At 45.1% G+C, this 17,065-nt stretch overlaps 1 protein-coding gene across 2 annotated transcripts in view; it reads right to left on the bottom strand.

The window, feature by feature from the left end:
• Positions 1–17,065, bottom strand: part of LOC309555059 (aquaporin-7-like) — a 129,922-nt gene that overhangs the window by 79,541 nt on the left and 33,316 nt on the right. The window contains exon 2 of one of the 2 annotated variants that reach the window (XM_082256882.1): positions 9,750–9,934. In XM_082256882.1, coding sequence (XP_082113008.1) covers positions 9,750–9,857 — 108 coding nt within the window. In that variant the 5' untranslated portion in view covers positions 9,858–9,934. Of the gene's footprint in view, positions 1–9,749; positions 9,995–17,065 lie in introns of those variants that run through there. The other variant, XM_082256881.1, reaches the window with a different exon arrangement.

Here is a 17,065-nt window from a genome sequence, read left to right as displayed (position 1 = left end):
GGATGCCTGATGTGTGGGAGGTTCCACTGATGAATGGGGACAACGAACACAATCACAGGCAGCTCCTCAGGCAGGAAATAGGGATTCCCTCGAAATGACAGAGCAAACACAGCCAGAGAGGGCGACAGGTGAGTATGTGTTTAAAAACAATGGCACTTTATTAGCAAACACTTACATCAAGGTATCCTTTGGAGCACATACAGAGATGGTGCAGAACCATGGAGGCGAGCAGCGGCCCCGATGGATTGGAGGCCGCTTGAGAGTAAGCTAAGACCCGCCACACTGACATCTTTGGTAGACCAAGCATAAAGAGACAAGGTCATTAATGCAGGAGAGTATCAATTTTTGTTCAAAGATCACCTGCTCAAGGTGAATAAAGATTTCACCTGTCCACCTGGAAGACCAATCATTGCAGCTATGGATAGCCTAATGAGCAGCCTGTCCTTATATGTGGAATCCTTTTTGCAACCTATAGTCCAGTTCTTGTCATCTTATGACCGTGACTCCTCTCAACTGCTTGATTCTCCTTTTTCTTGACGTTATCTCCCTTTACATGTCCATTCCGCATGAGGTTGGACTTACTGCATTAGGGCATCTTTTAGCACAGGAACCCAACTTGCATCACAAACAGGCTCAGTTTATTTTAGATTGTACACAATTCTGCTCGGAGCATAACTACTTCAAGTATCTCCGGGGTATTATCTCCAGGTGCATGGCACCGCCATGGGTGCCTCCTTTGCATCCTGTTATCTTACCATGGGTTGGTGGGAGGAGTCGTGCATCTGGAGAAATAGCCCATATGCATCTCAGATTGTCTTCTACGGAAGATACATCGACGACGTAATTGTCATATGGGAACCCCCCCCCCCCCCTTCCATTGCCCCCTTCGTCCAATACTGCAACTGTAACCACATTGGTATTCCTTTCATGCATGTGTGTGATACCCACTCCCTGGTATTTTTGGATCTTAAGTTGTCCCATGCAGAGAAACATTTCAAACCCTCTTCGGGCAATTCATATCTTCATGTCACCAGTTGTCACCATCCCTAGTGGAAGCAGAACATTCCAAAGGGTCAATTCCACAGACTGAGGAAAAATTGCACACTGGACAAAGATTACCACACACAAGGGCAACCTCTTATTAAAAATGTTTTAGATAAAGGATATGATCTGGACCTAGTACAAAAAGCCTTTTTGGAGTGTAAAGCCCCTATTATCAACAAAAATAAGCCCACACCTTCCGCTTAAAGTTCATTACTCAATATCATCATCAATATAAAAAGATGGAAAACATCATCAGATGTCATTGGGGTATCCTCTTACAAGACCCTAAGTTAGCCACAGTTCTGCCAAAGAGACCAAGGGCTATCTATAGAAAAGCTAGAAGCTTAAAAAACATTGTAGCCTCAAGGAGGATTCGCCATCACATCGTTCCACCCACATCCGTAGCCACTTTTTGCGAACTGACCGGCGCGTTTCAGTGCAAAAAAAAACCAAGTGTAAAATGTGCCATCTTATCCAGCACCGCAAAAAAAGCTTTAAAGATAGCTCAGGTAAAATTTACCACATTAAACAATTTTATAGTTGTTCAACAGAATTCGTTATATATTGTCTGACCGGTCCCTGTGGTCTGCTTTATGTGGGCTGTACTATTCCTACAGTTAGGGCCCATTTTGGGGAACATAGGAGATTTATTGAAGAGAGATCTGAAGACGATAGTGTGCCCAGACACTTTCTCAAATTTCACAATGAATCCACCAAAGGGTTAAGAGTTTGGGTGTTGGGTGTTGGAATATGTTCCTCTTTGTGACTCCCAGGCTGGAAGATTGCAAAGGTTATGTCATAGGGAAACCTACTAGATTTTTTCCTTGAATATTCTTGCACCCAGAGACTTAAATGAGGAAATCAAGATCAACACCATTTTATAAAAGTATTGTTGCATTATTATATTGCTAATATCTGTTAATTTACAACCATTTTTTATAATATAATTGCATTGTTGTTTTCATTTCATGTATATTCCTTTTTAATTTATAATATACTGTATATGTGTACAAATATAGAATAATATATATATACTTTTTCATACACCATAATTATGTTCTTAAATTATACAAAGCCACCCCCCCCTTTTGTAGACATGTAGCTTGTGGATATTGTTATTGTTACCTTTTGTATTATCACCATCGTAATATTGATAAATTTTACATTATCAGTCCACAGACTCAATTTTACTCTGATTGTGTAGTTACTACCATTTGTTTCTTCTATTAAAGAGGATGTAAACCCAATTTTTTTTTCTTCTCACCCTGAAAGAGAAACACATAATGAGCTAGTATGCATCGCATACTAGCTTCTTATGAAATACTTACCTTAGAACGATCCCCCGCCGTGCCGCCCGCTTACCTCTATGACAGGAGACATGTTCAGTCGCCTGTCTTCCGGGATCGCGGCATCCGGCCATCTGATTGCGCGGCCGTGCGACGCTGCACCCAAATTAAATTGATGTCCTTTTTTCCCCACAAACAGAGCTTTCTTTTGGTGGTATTTGATCACCTGTGCGATTTTTACTTTTTGCGCTATAAACAAAAAAAAAGCGACAATTTAGAAAAAATAATAATATTTTAAAAAATTTTTATATGAAATTCTCCAAAAAAAATGTAAAAATCAAAATTTTTTAACATTTTAGGCCAATTTGTTTTCTGCTACATATTTTTGGTAAAATAAATCGCAATAAGCGGATTTTGATTGGTTTGCGCAAAAGTTATTGCATTTTGCTAACTACGGGAAAGATTTATGTCATTTTTATTGGTTTTTTTTTTAACTAGTAATGGCGGCGATCTGCGATTTTTTTTTTTGCGGGACTGCGACATTGCGGCGGACAGATCGGACCCCTGACTGACATTTTTGACACTTTTGGGGGTACCAGTGACATTACTACAGTAATCAGTGCTATACATATGCACTGTTACTGTAAAAATGACACTGGCAGGGAAGGGGATAACTTTATTTGCGATCAAGGGGTTAAGTGTGTCCCTAGGGGTGTGACTAACTGTCAAGGGGCATGGCCTGTGATGTAACCACAGAGACATACGATCATAGCAGGATCGTATGATCTCTGCAGTTACACCAGGGAGAATGACAGGCGGCTTTGTTTACATTAGCCGCCTGCCTTTCTCCCTCTCCAGTGGGAGATCGCGAGTGACCGGTGGACATCGGAGCCACCGTTCACTCGCGCGGGGATGTCAGGGAATAAGCGGGGGCACGCGCTCACCCCCTAGAGGCTCGTGGGCGAGCGACGTACCGGTACTTCGCTTTGCCCAGGAGCGCCAGACTGCCGCAGTATATAGTGGTACGGCGGTCGGCAAGTGGTTAAAGTGTAAGTAAGGCCCAAACCAGGAGCGTCACAAGGGGGGTGCAGGGGGGGCGGACCGCACCAGTGTATCGACCGGGAGGAGGGTGACACCGCTCTGTCTCTGCCCAAGCTCCCGATCCTTCTCTTCAGAAAAGGGTGGACCCGGGGCGCAGAGCAGTGCGCCTCGAGCCCACCCATTGTGTGACAATAGTGAATGAAAATTCGCTATTGTCACACGGATCCTCCTCCTGGCCAATCAGGAAGCGGGATCAGCGCTGGCTGATCTGCATTGAAAGGGGGCGCGCTGGCATCTCTGCATTGAAAGGGGGTGCGCTGGCATCTCTGCATTGAAAGGGGGCATGCTGGCATCTCTGCATTGAAAGGGAGCACGCTGGTCATTCTGCATTGAAAGGGGGCAGGCTGGCATCTCTGCATTGAAAGGGGGCACGCTGGTCTCTCTACATTGAAAGGGGGCACGCTGATCTCTCTGCATTGAAAGGGGGCACGCTGGCATCTCTGCATTGAAAGAGGGCACGCTGATCATTCTGCATTGAAAGGGGGCACGCTGATCATTCTGCATTGAAAGGGGGCACGCTGATCATTCTGCATTGAAAGGGGGCACGCTGGTTTGTCTGCATTGAAAGGGGGCATGCTGGTCTGTCTGCATTGAAAGGGGGCAAGCTGGTCATTCTGCATTGAAAGGGGGCACGCTGGTCTGTCTGCATTGAAAGGGGGCACGCTGGTCTGTCTGCATTGAAAGGGGGCAAGCTGGTCATTCTGCATTGAAAGGGGGCAAGCTGGTCATTCTGCATTGAAAGGTGCAAGCTGGTCATTCTGCATTGAAAGGGGGCATGCTGGTCTGTCTGCATTGAATGGGGGCACGCTGGTCTCTCTGCATTGAAAGGGGCCACGTTGGTCTCTCTGCATTGAAAGGGGGCACGCTGGTCTCTCTGCATTGAAAGGGGGCACGCTGGTCACTCTGCATTGAAAGGGGGCACGCTGGTCTCTCTGCATTGAAAGGGGGCACGCTGGTCTCTCTGCATTGAAAGGGGGCACGCTGGTCACTCTGCATTGAAAGGGGGCACCCTGGTCACTCTGCATTGAAGGGGGCACAATATACCTTGATTACTGAAGGCCCCTTTCACACTTTTGTGTCCTCAAAGTCACGCAATTTTTTACAGCGTTTTTTGCCGCAAAGCAATGCCTATTACATTTTTCTGTTTGCGCCCCCCCAAAAATTTTGAACACCAGCCGCCACTGTGTGTACTGTCTGCTGCCTGGACTTCTCTCACTTGCTCCTCCTCCCGGGCCGCCCTGAGCCTCCCCTCCCTGCCCTTTGCTCTTCCTCACGTTCACGTGGGCGGGGGCGGAGCCAGTCACGTTGACGGCAACGCTAGGGTGAGGCGAGTAGTGAGGTGCGGCATAGTCCGTCAGTATGTTTTATTTAGCAGATGCATCATGCAGCAGTGCTTGTCCCACTCTCAGCAGTAACTTTATTCACCCTTAGTGTCAGTGTGAATTTGCTATTCCTCCTCCTCTGTGTACAAGGGCCACTCCCATACTTGCCAACTGTCCTGTTTTTGCAGGGACAGTCCCGGCAAATAGGAGCCTGTCCCAGGTAATTTACATTGTCCCTTGCAAATTATTTATATTTACATATTAAATTTTTTGTATGGTCACACCTGAGCACATTTGACCATTTGACACATTAGAATTGCAGGGAATTGTGAGAATTTTAAACTTTAGGCAGAAGTAGTGCAGCTGAATGGGAGAATTATTCCAACTCTACTACTTTGGCTCTGCTACTTATCGTATATACTCGAGTATAAGCCGAGTTTTTCAGCACATTTTCTTGTGCTGAAAACGTCCCCCTCGGCTTATACTCGAGTCAAGAAAAAAAAAAAAAGTCCCTGGCCGCTCCGACGTGCTTAAGCTTTAAAAATGGCGCCGCCCGGCGCATACATGTCATTGCGCACGCGCCGCCGCCGCTCGGGAGAGGCCGGGAATAGCCGAAAGTATACGAGCGTCGGCGGGGCGTGCGCAATGACGTGTCGGTGCCGGGCGGCGCCATTTTTAAAATGAAGGCGCCTCTGGAACAGGTAAGTGAAACAGCTGCACTACCTGCCATTATGCAGGGCTGCGGGCACACTACAAGGGATGCAGTGCTGCGGGCATGGTCCACCTATACCATGCCCACAGCACTGCATCTCCTGTAGTATGCCCACAACCCCGGATCCTCTTGTACCATGCCAGTCACCCTGCATTCTCCTGTACCATGCCAGTACCCTGCATTCTCCTGTACCATGCCAGTACCCTGCATTCTCCTGTACCATGCCAGTACCCTGCATTCTCCTGTACCATGCCAGCCACCCTGCATTCTCCTGCACCATGCCAGTCACCCTGCATTCTCCTGTACCATGCCAGTACCCTGCATTCTCCTGTACCATGCCAGTACCCTGCATTCTCCTGTACCATGCCAGTACCCTGCATTCTCCTGTACCATGCCAGTACCCTGCATTCTCCTGTACCATGCCAGTACCCTGCATTCTCCTGTACCATGCCAGCCACCCTGCATTCTCCTGCACCATGCCAGTCACCCTGCATTCTCCTGCACCATGCCAGTCACCCTGCATTCTCCTGTACCATGCCAGTCACCCTGCATTCTCCTGTACCATGCCAGTACCCTGCATTCTCCTGTACCATGCCCGCCGCCCTGCATTCTCCTGTACCATGCCAGTACCCTGCATTCTCCTGTACCATGCCAGCCACCCTGCATTCTCCTGCACCATGCCAGTCACCCTGCATTCTCCTGCACCATGCCAGTCACCCTGCATTCTCCTGTACCATGCCCGCCGCCCTGCATTCTCACCCTAGGCTTATACTCGAGTCAATCATTTTTCCCATCTTTTTGTGGTAAAAGTAGGGGCCTCGGCTTATACTCGGGTCGGCTTATACTCGAGTATATACGGTAAGTTTGAAATTTCCTTTTCAATTTCTTGTAATTCTCTCTTTAATGAGTAGACCCTATAATCTGATGATAAGTAGGCAGAGATTAATTATGCGGAGTGGGCGTAGCTTCAGGGAAGTGGGTGTGGTAAGTAATTAATAGCTGTGCTGCAAAGTGTCCCTGGAAATTTTTTTCAAATGTTGGCAACTATGCACTCCCCAGACAGATTCAGGCTTGCAAGGACCCCCTGCATTCTGAGTACAGTACAGATGTCCTTCTAGTGGGTCTCCCCTGTTTCATCTTTCATGCACTGGGGAGAGAAATATAAAAAATCGCATCCAGACCGTCTCTCTGCATTATTCCCAGCTCCTCTTTTGGGTATGTTTCTTTATGTCTGGATGCGATTTTTTATATTTCTCTCCCCAGTGCATGAAAGATGAAACAGGGGAGACCCACTAGAAGGACATCTGTACTGTACTCAGAATGCAGGGGGTCCTTGCAAGCCTGAATCTGTCTGGGGAGTGGCCCTTGCACACAGAGGAGGAGGAATAGCAAATTCACACTGACACTAAGGCCCCTTTCACACTGTCCGTCCATCGGACGGACTCCGTTTATCTCAGCGGGGGATCGATCCGCCGATCCCCTGCTGTGCAGTAGGATGACAGCTGTTCTCTGCACTGTGTGCGGAGACACAGCTGTCGGGTCCCCATGCATCTCTATGGGGGAATCGGTCCGTTCTCATCCGATCTGCTGGACGCATGGAAAATAGGGTTTCCATCCGTCCAGATTTGACGGATCGGATCAGATGTCTGCGGACATGTCTCCGCTGACATCCGATGCCCCATAGGGATGCATTGGGGGGACCGTTCCGCATGTGTAAAAGAGCCCTAAGGGCTCTTTCACACGGGGGATCCGATCAGATCCACCTGTCAGTTTTTTAGGCGGATCTGATTGGATCCCCCATGCAGCTCTATGGGGCAGCGGATGTCAGCGGAGACACCTCCGCTGACACCCGCTGCCATCCGTATCCGATCCTGTCCGTGAAATCTGTACGGATGGAAACCCTATTTTTCCATCCGTTCAGGGATCGGTTCAGATCGGATGAGAGCGGACAGACGGTCCTCTCTCATCCGATCCCCCATAAAGAGCAGCGGGAGCTGTGACACCTCCCTCTCCGCACTGCAAGCGGAGACGGAGCTGTCATCCGCCGGCTCAGCGGGGATCAGCGGATCGATCTCTGCTGAGCAGCATGGATCCACCTACGGAGGCGGACCGTGTGAAAGAGCCCTAAGGGTGAATAAACTGATTGCTGGGAGGGAGACAAGCACTGCATCTGATAAATAAAACATACTGAAGTTACGGACGATTTAACAGCACAAATCAAAAAGAAGCACCTTATATCTGTCTGGGCACCTTAACCTTCTTAGCGGTATTCCCAAGTGTGGCCCGGGGTTAAATTTCAGAGCCAAAAGCGGTAACCCCGAGCCACACTCGGGGTACCGCCAGAAGCATCGCTGGATCCTGTAAGCAGGGTTACTTACCTTGTCACGGGGATCCAGCGATGTATCTCGGTGGTGTGCGGCGGCGGTTCTTCCTCCCGATCCTCTCCGTGCCCCGGCTTCCGTCTCCTGCGACGTGACGTTCGCAGGGGGGTGGAACCAGCGGCAAATCCAAATAGTAAAACACGCCAAACACACTGATACTATTCAAAATAAATCTATATATACGTATATATATATATATATATATATATATATATATATATACATATATATACACACATATATATATGTGTGTGTATATATATATATATATATATATATATATACACACACACACACATATATATATATACGAATATATATATACGAATATATATATACGTGTGTATATATATATATATATATATATATATACGGATATATATATACGTGTATATATATATATATATATATATATATATATATATATATATATACACACGTGTGTATATATATATATATACGGATATATATGTGTGTGTATATATATATATATATAAATATATATATATATGTATGTATATATACGTATATATGTATATATATATATATACGTATATATATGTATATATATATAATATAACATATGTATACATATATAATATATGTATACATATATATATATATATATATATATATATATATATATATATATATAATAAATGTATACAGTTGGTTTGGGCTGCTCATTCACAAGAATTACATGCAAAATAATGGTACCGCTTTCAGCACCTAAAATCCAAAAGAATCATACCGCCAGGGAGGTTAAGTTTAATTGCACTATTTTCCACATTGGCACTTTTTTTATGAGTAAATGTAATTGCACTTTTTTTTGAATAATACAAATATGTATGAATATTGCATATATGTTTTGAATAGAGTACTGTATATGAATTTGCACTAAGGAAATGCACTTTGGTCTTTATATGTAAGGACCCTTTCACACAGTCAGACCGTTCAGATCCGCCCGTCTGTTTTTTTGGCGGATCTGAACGGTCACCCCATGCATCTCTATGTCCGATGACATCCAATCCGATCCATTAAATCTGGACTGATGGAAACTCTATTTTCCATCCGTCCAGGGGATCGGATCGGATGGGATCGGATGAGAACAGACAGACGGTCCGTTCCCATCCGATTCCCCCATAGAGATGCATGGGGACCTGACAGCTGTGTTTTATTATTTTCATACGATATTGTAATTTAAAGGTCATTTTAATTCTCCTAGTTATTAATGTCGCTATTGCCGTTACATTTAGTGTTATACAGGAGCTATGATTTACAAGTTACATTAGTAAAAAAAACAAAAAAACATTATTAAAAGGGGTTGGGGGGACACCGTGAGTTACCGCACTGGGTGACACCAACCCTAGTGATGCCACTGGCCCAAACCTTTTTTCATATTTTGAAGGAGTAGAGGGGGTTACAACCCCTCTCTGAATATTTTTTGCTGTCTTTGTCCCTTTTGGGAAATTTCTCTTTACTTCCTGTGAAAGGAAAATCTGTACAGCATGGGGCCAGGAGAATTCCCCTCTACAAAAAATGGGCAGCTCACCTTTTGTTCCAGTGACGGAAAATTTTGGATTTCCCGTAATTGTCTGACCTGGTGAAAACGGTGGCCAGGACAAATAAATGGATGAATCTCCCAATAGACAGAGATAAAAACGTAACTCTTCCATACTATATAAAAAATAAAAAAAAAGAATTTGGCTATACGTACCTTTTAACTTCACCTTCCCAATTGACTTTAATGCTTTTTACCAAAATGGTAAAATTTTACCCAAATTTCCTAATTTATGATTCCTCATCCCTACGCTCCTATAATTTATGCGTTTTATACTTTTTAAACTCCTTACAGATTTTACAAAACATAGATTTTTAGGAAATTGAACTTATCGTCTCCTACCATCATAACGAAGGTGGACAGCAGCTCAGCCATGGCCTCCCGAACCCATCTGTTGCGGATGGAGATAGCGGCATGGATCTTGTTGATGTAGGATGTCCCCGTCTTCATGTTGGCAGCTCAGCTGACTTTGACACCGGCATGCAGCGCTGGTTAAATGCTAACGCCTGGGGCTGCTTAAAAAGTTACTGGAAGGGAAATGATTAGTGCAGTTATTATTGAGATCTGGGCGTTCACTTCGCCCTCCCCTCCTGATAGCTCCAAGGTCCAATGATCACTGCAAATAGAGAGATACGGAGCGTAGGATAACTTGGAAACAATTCCTGTTGAAATATTACAGTGAGCTCACTGCCTCCTGGATCCCATACAAGTACAAATATAGATTCACTTGTCCTTGCCAAAAAATATCACACACACACACAGGCCGGCTTGACACATTGACCTTATTATTTGGAGACTGTATCTGGCCACGAAGTCCAAGTGTGTGATGGCTCCTTAACCCTTGCAGGATCCTGTGAAGCCACCCTTGTGTGAGCACTCCCGGCCAGCTGTGTGCTTCCATGAAAAAACTCACACCCCCAAGGCAATCCAGGGTTTAATGATACTTAGGGTCCTTTTACAATATTCTCACAAGCCCCTAGGCCCCTAGTCTCCAGGACAAGCCAAGGCTATATACAACATAGTTTCCCTGTCTCTCACCCTCTGTAGCTCACAGACTGTACCTGATGAGGCAGGCTGGGCATGTGATCTGCAGCTAGGTGTACGGTCCTACCACTGTTAGTTCCAGCGAGCGGACACCCAAGCAAGAGCCCAATAGCATGCAGCTTCCATAAAAGACCCAGCCACTGCGGGAAGCACTGCCCTAATTGCTACCAGAGTACTGCGCTTCAAGTGAGGTGGCCTTGAGACTCAAGCCACCCACCTTAGGTACCAGTCCTGGGACTCCTCCAGCGGCCCACCTGGGGTACCAGTTTTGGGACTCCTCCAGTCTCCCTTCTGTGGTAGCAGCCCTGGGATTCCTCCAGCCGTCCACCTATGGTACCAGCCCTGGGACTCCTCCAATGGCCCACCTGTGGTACCAGTTTTGGGACTCCTCCAGTCTCCCTTCTGTGGTAGAAGCCCTGGGATTCCTCCAGGCATCCACCTATGGTACCAGCCCTGGGACTCCTCCAATGGCCAACCTGTGGTACCAGTTTTGGGACTTCTGCAGCCTCCCTTCTGTGGTAGCAGCCCTGGGACTTCTCCAGCTGCCCGTCTATGGTACCAGCCCTGGGACTCCTCCAGCAGCCCACCTGTCATACGAGTTTAGGGACTTCTGCAGCCATCCTCCTGTGGTATTAGCCCTGGGACTCCTCCAGCCACCTACCTGTGATACCAGCTCTGTAACTTGTCCAGCCAAACACCTTTGGTACCAGCCCTGGGACTCCTCCAGCCACCCACCTATGGTATAAGCCCTGGGACTCTTCCAGCCACCCTTCTGTGGTAGCAGCCCTGGGACTTCTCAAGCCATCTGCCTGTGGTACTAGCCCTGGGACTCCTTCAGCCAGTCACCTGTGGTGCCAACCCAGAGATCTGTCCAACTGTTTGCCTGGGTACCCAGACCTACCCTGGACTTCACTGTTAGAGATGCTAATGTAGAGGTTAAGCACAAGTAGATGTTTGTGTACTGTAATATTTACTGAGATAGTGGTTTATCTCTAGTATATGTGGCTACAGAGCCTTATAGGGACTGTACTGGAATGCTACCTAATGCCATTGAATGTCCTTATTGAGTTGCAGAGACATTGTTCCCATGAGCTCTTGCTTGTACAGCTTCATAATTACTTTAACATTGTTCTGTCCTGTATGCATACCCTTTTGCCATTTTGACTCTGTTTGCATAGTTAAATATATTCTGCACATTTAGTAAAGTTAAAGCAAATCTCTCACATTGTTTGGCTGATTCCTCTACCTGTTACACTCAATGTTGCAGATCTCCTGCATCCTCTTTACAGGCATTTTTCTGATCGCTGCAAGGCATTTTCTCAGGATGGATTGCCTAATGGACTATGCCTGAGTTGTCTGTTAAAAAAGCCACTTGTTGGAAACCAATGCCTTTACCACTGTGCAATACTGAAGGAAAGGCTGGACTTCAGCTTGTATGAAAGCTGCAGATTTAATAAAATACTGAAATTACATTTATCAATTTAAAGAGAAATGTAAGAAAATGGGTTTACATACACTTAAGTGTTTTCTGTCCCATATTCTCATAATTCATATTTCCTACACAGATTTGTAGAAGCTCCCACTAGTGGCAGATGTTACATCAGGCAATAAAGTCAGCATGTTTGCTGCTTGACCGCTGTGAGACAATCAGTTACAGGACAAGTCACACACGAGTGCATGGTTTTCTTTAACATCCCGTGGGCCAAGAATTGTGACTTTGCAGTGTAGTTGGGGCACCTCAGGTAAATTTCCATCAAAGACAATGTTAGGTTTATATAGCCCAGTGACATAACTAGCGCCACAACACATAATCCACGTATCAAGCCGCAGAAATCAAACTGATCATTTACAATCTGTTTTGCAATTTCTTTTTCCAGGTAAAATGTTTTGCCATTTTGATACCTATGACTCAGTTGGTGACTCACCTTTATATCCACTAATTAATAGAGAGAATCACCTTGTTTACCAGTTACCAGGGCAGCTTTTTTCATTTTCTCTAAATGTTAAAATCTGCAATTTTTGCTACAAATTGTTGTAAACTTCCCCCCAAAAATGTATTTTCTGAAAGCAGAGACCCCAGAGAATAAAATGGTGGCAGTTGCAATTTTTCTTACGTCGCACAGCTATTTATCAAACCCATATTTCAGGTAAAATACACCAGAATCAATTTTAGTGCAGGCAAAGACATTATAATACCCAATTGTTTGGTGTAAAGTAAAAGGGCTGCATCAAGTAAACAGATACCAAACATGTCAAGCCTTAAAACCCAAATGCGGGCAAACAAAAAGTGTTCCCTTGCAGTGGGGTTGTGCCCGCAGTGCAAGGGTTAGTTGCCCCTTTTTTGTCTAGAGCAGGGGTCTCCAAACTTTCTAAACAGAGGGCCAACTTACTGTCCTTCAGACTTTAGGGAGGCCGGACTGTGACCATTGGGAGAAAAAAAATTGTCCTGGCATCAGTGGAAGTAAACAGTGCAGCTTTGGCATTAGGAGGAGGAATAGTGCACCATTGATGGTGTCAGTGGGAGGAATAGTGCCCATCATTGGTATCAGTGGGAGGAATAGTGCCCCATCATTGGTGTCAGTGGGAGTAATAGTGCCCCATCATTGGTGTCAGTGGTAGGAATAGTGCCCCATCATTGGTGTCAGTGGGAGGAATAGTGCCCATCATTGGTATCAGTGGGAGGAATGATGCCCCATCATTGGTGTCAGTAGGAGGAATAGTGCCCCATCATTGGTGTCAGTGGGAGTAATAGTGCCCCATCATTGGTGTCAGTGGTAGGAATAGTGCCCCATCATTGGTGTCAGTGGGACTAATAGTGCCCCATCATTGGTGTCAGTGGGAGGAATAGTGCCCCATCATTGGTGTCAGTGGGAGGAATAGTGCCCCATCATTGGTGTCAGTGGGAGTAATAGTGCCCCATCATTTGTGTCAGTGGGAGTAATAGTGTTCCATCATTTGTGTCAGTGGGAGGAATAGTGCCCCATCATTTGTGTCAGTGGGAGTAATAGTGCCCCATCATTGGTGTCAGTGGGAGGAATAGTGCCCATCACTGGTGTCAGTGAGAGTAATAGTGCCCCATCATTGGTGTCAGTGGGAGGAATAGTGCCCCATCATTGTGTCAGTGGGAGGAATAGTGCCCCATCATTAGTGGCAGTGAAAGAATAGTGCCCCATCATTGGTGTCAATGGGAGATATAGTGCCCCATAGTTGATGTCAGTTGGAGGAATAGTGCCCCATCATTGGTGTCAGTGGAAGGAATAGTGCCCCATCATTAGTGGCAGTGGGAGGAATAGTGCCCCATCATTAGTGGCAGTGAAAGAATAGTGCCCCATCATTGATGTCAATGGGAGATATAGTGCCCCATAGTTGATGTCAGTTTGAGGAATAGTGCTCGACCACTGGTGTCAATGGGAGAAAGAGTGCCCGATTGTTGATGTAAATTGGAGAAAATGAGCTCCGTTGTTGATGTTAATGGGAGTTATACTCCATTGTTGATGTCAATAGGAGTTATAGTACCCCATAGTTGATGTCAGTGGAAAAATATTGCTTCATCATTGGTGTCAGTGGGAGGAATAGTGCACCATCACTAGTGTCAGTGAAAGAATTGTGCCACATCGTTGGTGTCAATGGAAGTTAAAGTGCCCCATAGTCAGTGGGAAGAATAGTGTTCCACCACTGGTGTCAATGGGAGAAATAGTACCCGATTGTTGATGTCAATTGGAGAAATTGTGCACCATTGTTGAAGTCAATGGGAGTTATAGTGCTCCATTGTTGATGTCAGTAGGAGAAATAGGGCCCCATTCTTGATGTCAATGGGAGTTATAGTGCCCCATAGTTAATGTCAGTGGGAGAAATAGAGTTCCACCCTTGGTGTCAATGTGAGTTGTAGTGCCCCATTGTTGATGTCAATGGGAGTTGTGGTGCACCATTGTTGATGTCAATTGGAGAAATAGTGCCCAATTGTTGATGTCAGTAGCAGGAATTATGCCCCGGTTATTGGTGTTAGTGGGAGGAAAAGTGCCCCAAGGGCCAGATAAAGAAAAGCAAAGGGCCGCATCCGGCCTGAGGGCCACAGTTTGGAGACCAATGGTCTAGGGCACCCTTTAAATTATGGACAGTTTTGAGGCGCCCCATTCTAAAATGTAAAAACTATTCTGATATTGAATGGACTTCAATGGGAGGCGTTCAAATGCCTCCTTACTTGACATGAGGCTTTAATTTTGAAGTGACCCGATGCTAATGCTTAATGTTTTTCTAATGCGAACAGCCCGGTGCGATATCCATTGTATCATTTGCATAGGTGTTCGAGGGTCGTTTTTAACGCCAATCAAACGCCTGCTTTTAATGCCATTGTGAACTTCAACTTAGCCTAACTATAGGAGCTGTAATAGTGACTGCTAACCAAAAATGGACATTGCTTAGAATACAGATAGTAAGAAAGTAACATTGTTACATTTGTATCTGTTCATTTATCTGCAGATCCAAGGGTTGAGCTTCCATCCGCATATGCTTGCTGCCAAGCGACGTACCCGTACTTCGCTGGACTTCAGGTGGTTATACTGGGATGATGCAGCTGCAGGCATCATTCCAGTACTGTATTGTTTTTTAGAGCGGACGGTTTGCTTTCTTGTAAAAGCAATCCTAGCAGCTAACTAGCTGCTGGATTACTTTAACCGCTTGCCCACCAGCCGCCGTAGTTTTACTGCGGCAGGTCGGCTCTGTCCCGCGAGACGACGTACTTGTATGTCTCTTCACGGGACCGCTAGCAGAGGCACGAGTGCGTGTCCATTGGCCACAGGGGGAGTCAATTAGGGGGCCCGGCGGCCATGATTGCCGCGAGGCACCTGCGATCGCTCCTCATGGAGACAGAACGGCGGTCTGCTGTTGCAAACACGGCAGACCGCTGTTCTGTCAGTAATGAATACAGGGATCCTGTGTTCCTCCTATTTAGGAACAGAGATCTCTGTTGATCCAATAAGCCCGCCCCCCTCACAGTTAGAAAGTACCCCCTAGGCTCACATTTAACCCTTTGATCACCCACTAGGTTAACCCCTTCCCTGCCAGTGTCATTAGTACAGTAACAGTGCATATTTTTAGCACTGATTACTGTAGTAATGTCACTGGTCCCCCAAAAAATGTCTAAAATGTCAGTTAGGTGTCCGATCTGTCCTCCACAATTTTGCAGTCCCGCTAAAAATCGCAGATCGCCGCTATTACTAGTTAAAAAATAAATAAATAAATAAATGAAAATGACATAAATATTTCCCCTAGTTTGTAGACGCGATAACTTTTGCGCAAACCAATCAAAATACGCTTATTGGGAATTTTTTTTACCAAAAAATATGTAGCAGAATGCAATCCAAGAAAAAAGAGCACTTAGATCCATAACCACCATATTTGTTGTTATTTATTGATGTAGAAGAATACAAATTGGCCTAAAATGATGAAAAAAATATGACTTTTAACTTTTTTTTTTATTGGGAATGTTGTATAGCAGAATGTGAAAGATTTTTTTTTTTTTTTCAGAATTTTCACTCTTTTTTTTTTGTTTATAGCGCAAAAAATAAAAATCACACCGGTGATCAAAGGACCACCAAAAGAAAGGGAAAAAAAAGAACATCAATTTTATTTGGGTACAGCGTCGCACGACCGCGCAATTGTCAGTTAACATAACGCAGTGCCGAATAGCAAAACAATGGCCTAGTCATTAGGGGGGAAAATCCTTCCAGTCCAGAACTGGTTAAATGATATGTAACCTTAATAAAAATATTTAGTATTTTATATTCTTTGTGTATGGTGTGCTCTCAGACTCAAAGTCCCGCTCCTCTTTATCCTATCTTGTTCCATGTACTTTTGGGTTGATGCCAATGAGAACATGATATGAAATCTCACTTCCAACTTATATATACACCAAAAAATTCCTCTAACAGGAAGTCAGGATCACAGCAACAAAACAACAACAAAAAAAGGAATTTGGAGGAAGCGGTGATTATTAGAAGGGACTTTATTGAGTAACTAAATGCAAAACTTTTTTTTAAAATGTTTTGGATAGAGCAGAGAGGGATTTGAACCCCTGTCAGGTTTCTATTGCTGTCTGTGTCCCTGTTGGGGAGATTCACCCTCTCTATATCTCCTGATTACCATTATCACCCGAGAGTGAAAGAAAATCCCAAATTTGTCTCCAGAACAGGAATAGAGGGGAAATCTTCCAATGGGGACACTAGTTCTGGTGACACCCAGTGGCGTACCTAGAGTATTTGGCACCTGGGGCAGATCCTATATCTGGCACCCCCCCCCAACCTTAAAATGTAAAAACACCCACAAAAAATTGTAATGTTTTCAAGAATATTTTTGCACACATTTCACAGCCCCTTGCAGTCTGCACCCCCGTGCACAGTCCTACCTTTGGCATAAACAGATAGCTAATACTATTAGCAAGGTGTTTAAGTATGAGTAAGAGATTGGAGACTTGCTAAAGGAGATGGTCAGAGATTGCAGACCTGATACAGGAGATGGTCAGAGACAACAGACATGATACAGGAGATGGTCAGAGACTGAGGACTTGATACAGGAGATGGTCAGAGACAACAGACATGATACAGGAGATGGTCAGA

This window comes from Pelophylax lessonae, assembly GCF_965119305.1.
Source record: "Pelophylax lessonae genome assembly, chromosome: 1".
Classification (NCBI taxonomy): Eukaryota; Metazoa; Chordata; class Amphibia; order Anura; family Ranidae; genus Pelophylax; species Pelophylax lessonae.
The sequence above is the reverse complement of the archived record's forward strand: the minus strand, read 5'-3'. Positions and strand labels throughout refer to the sequence as shown.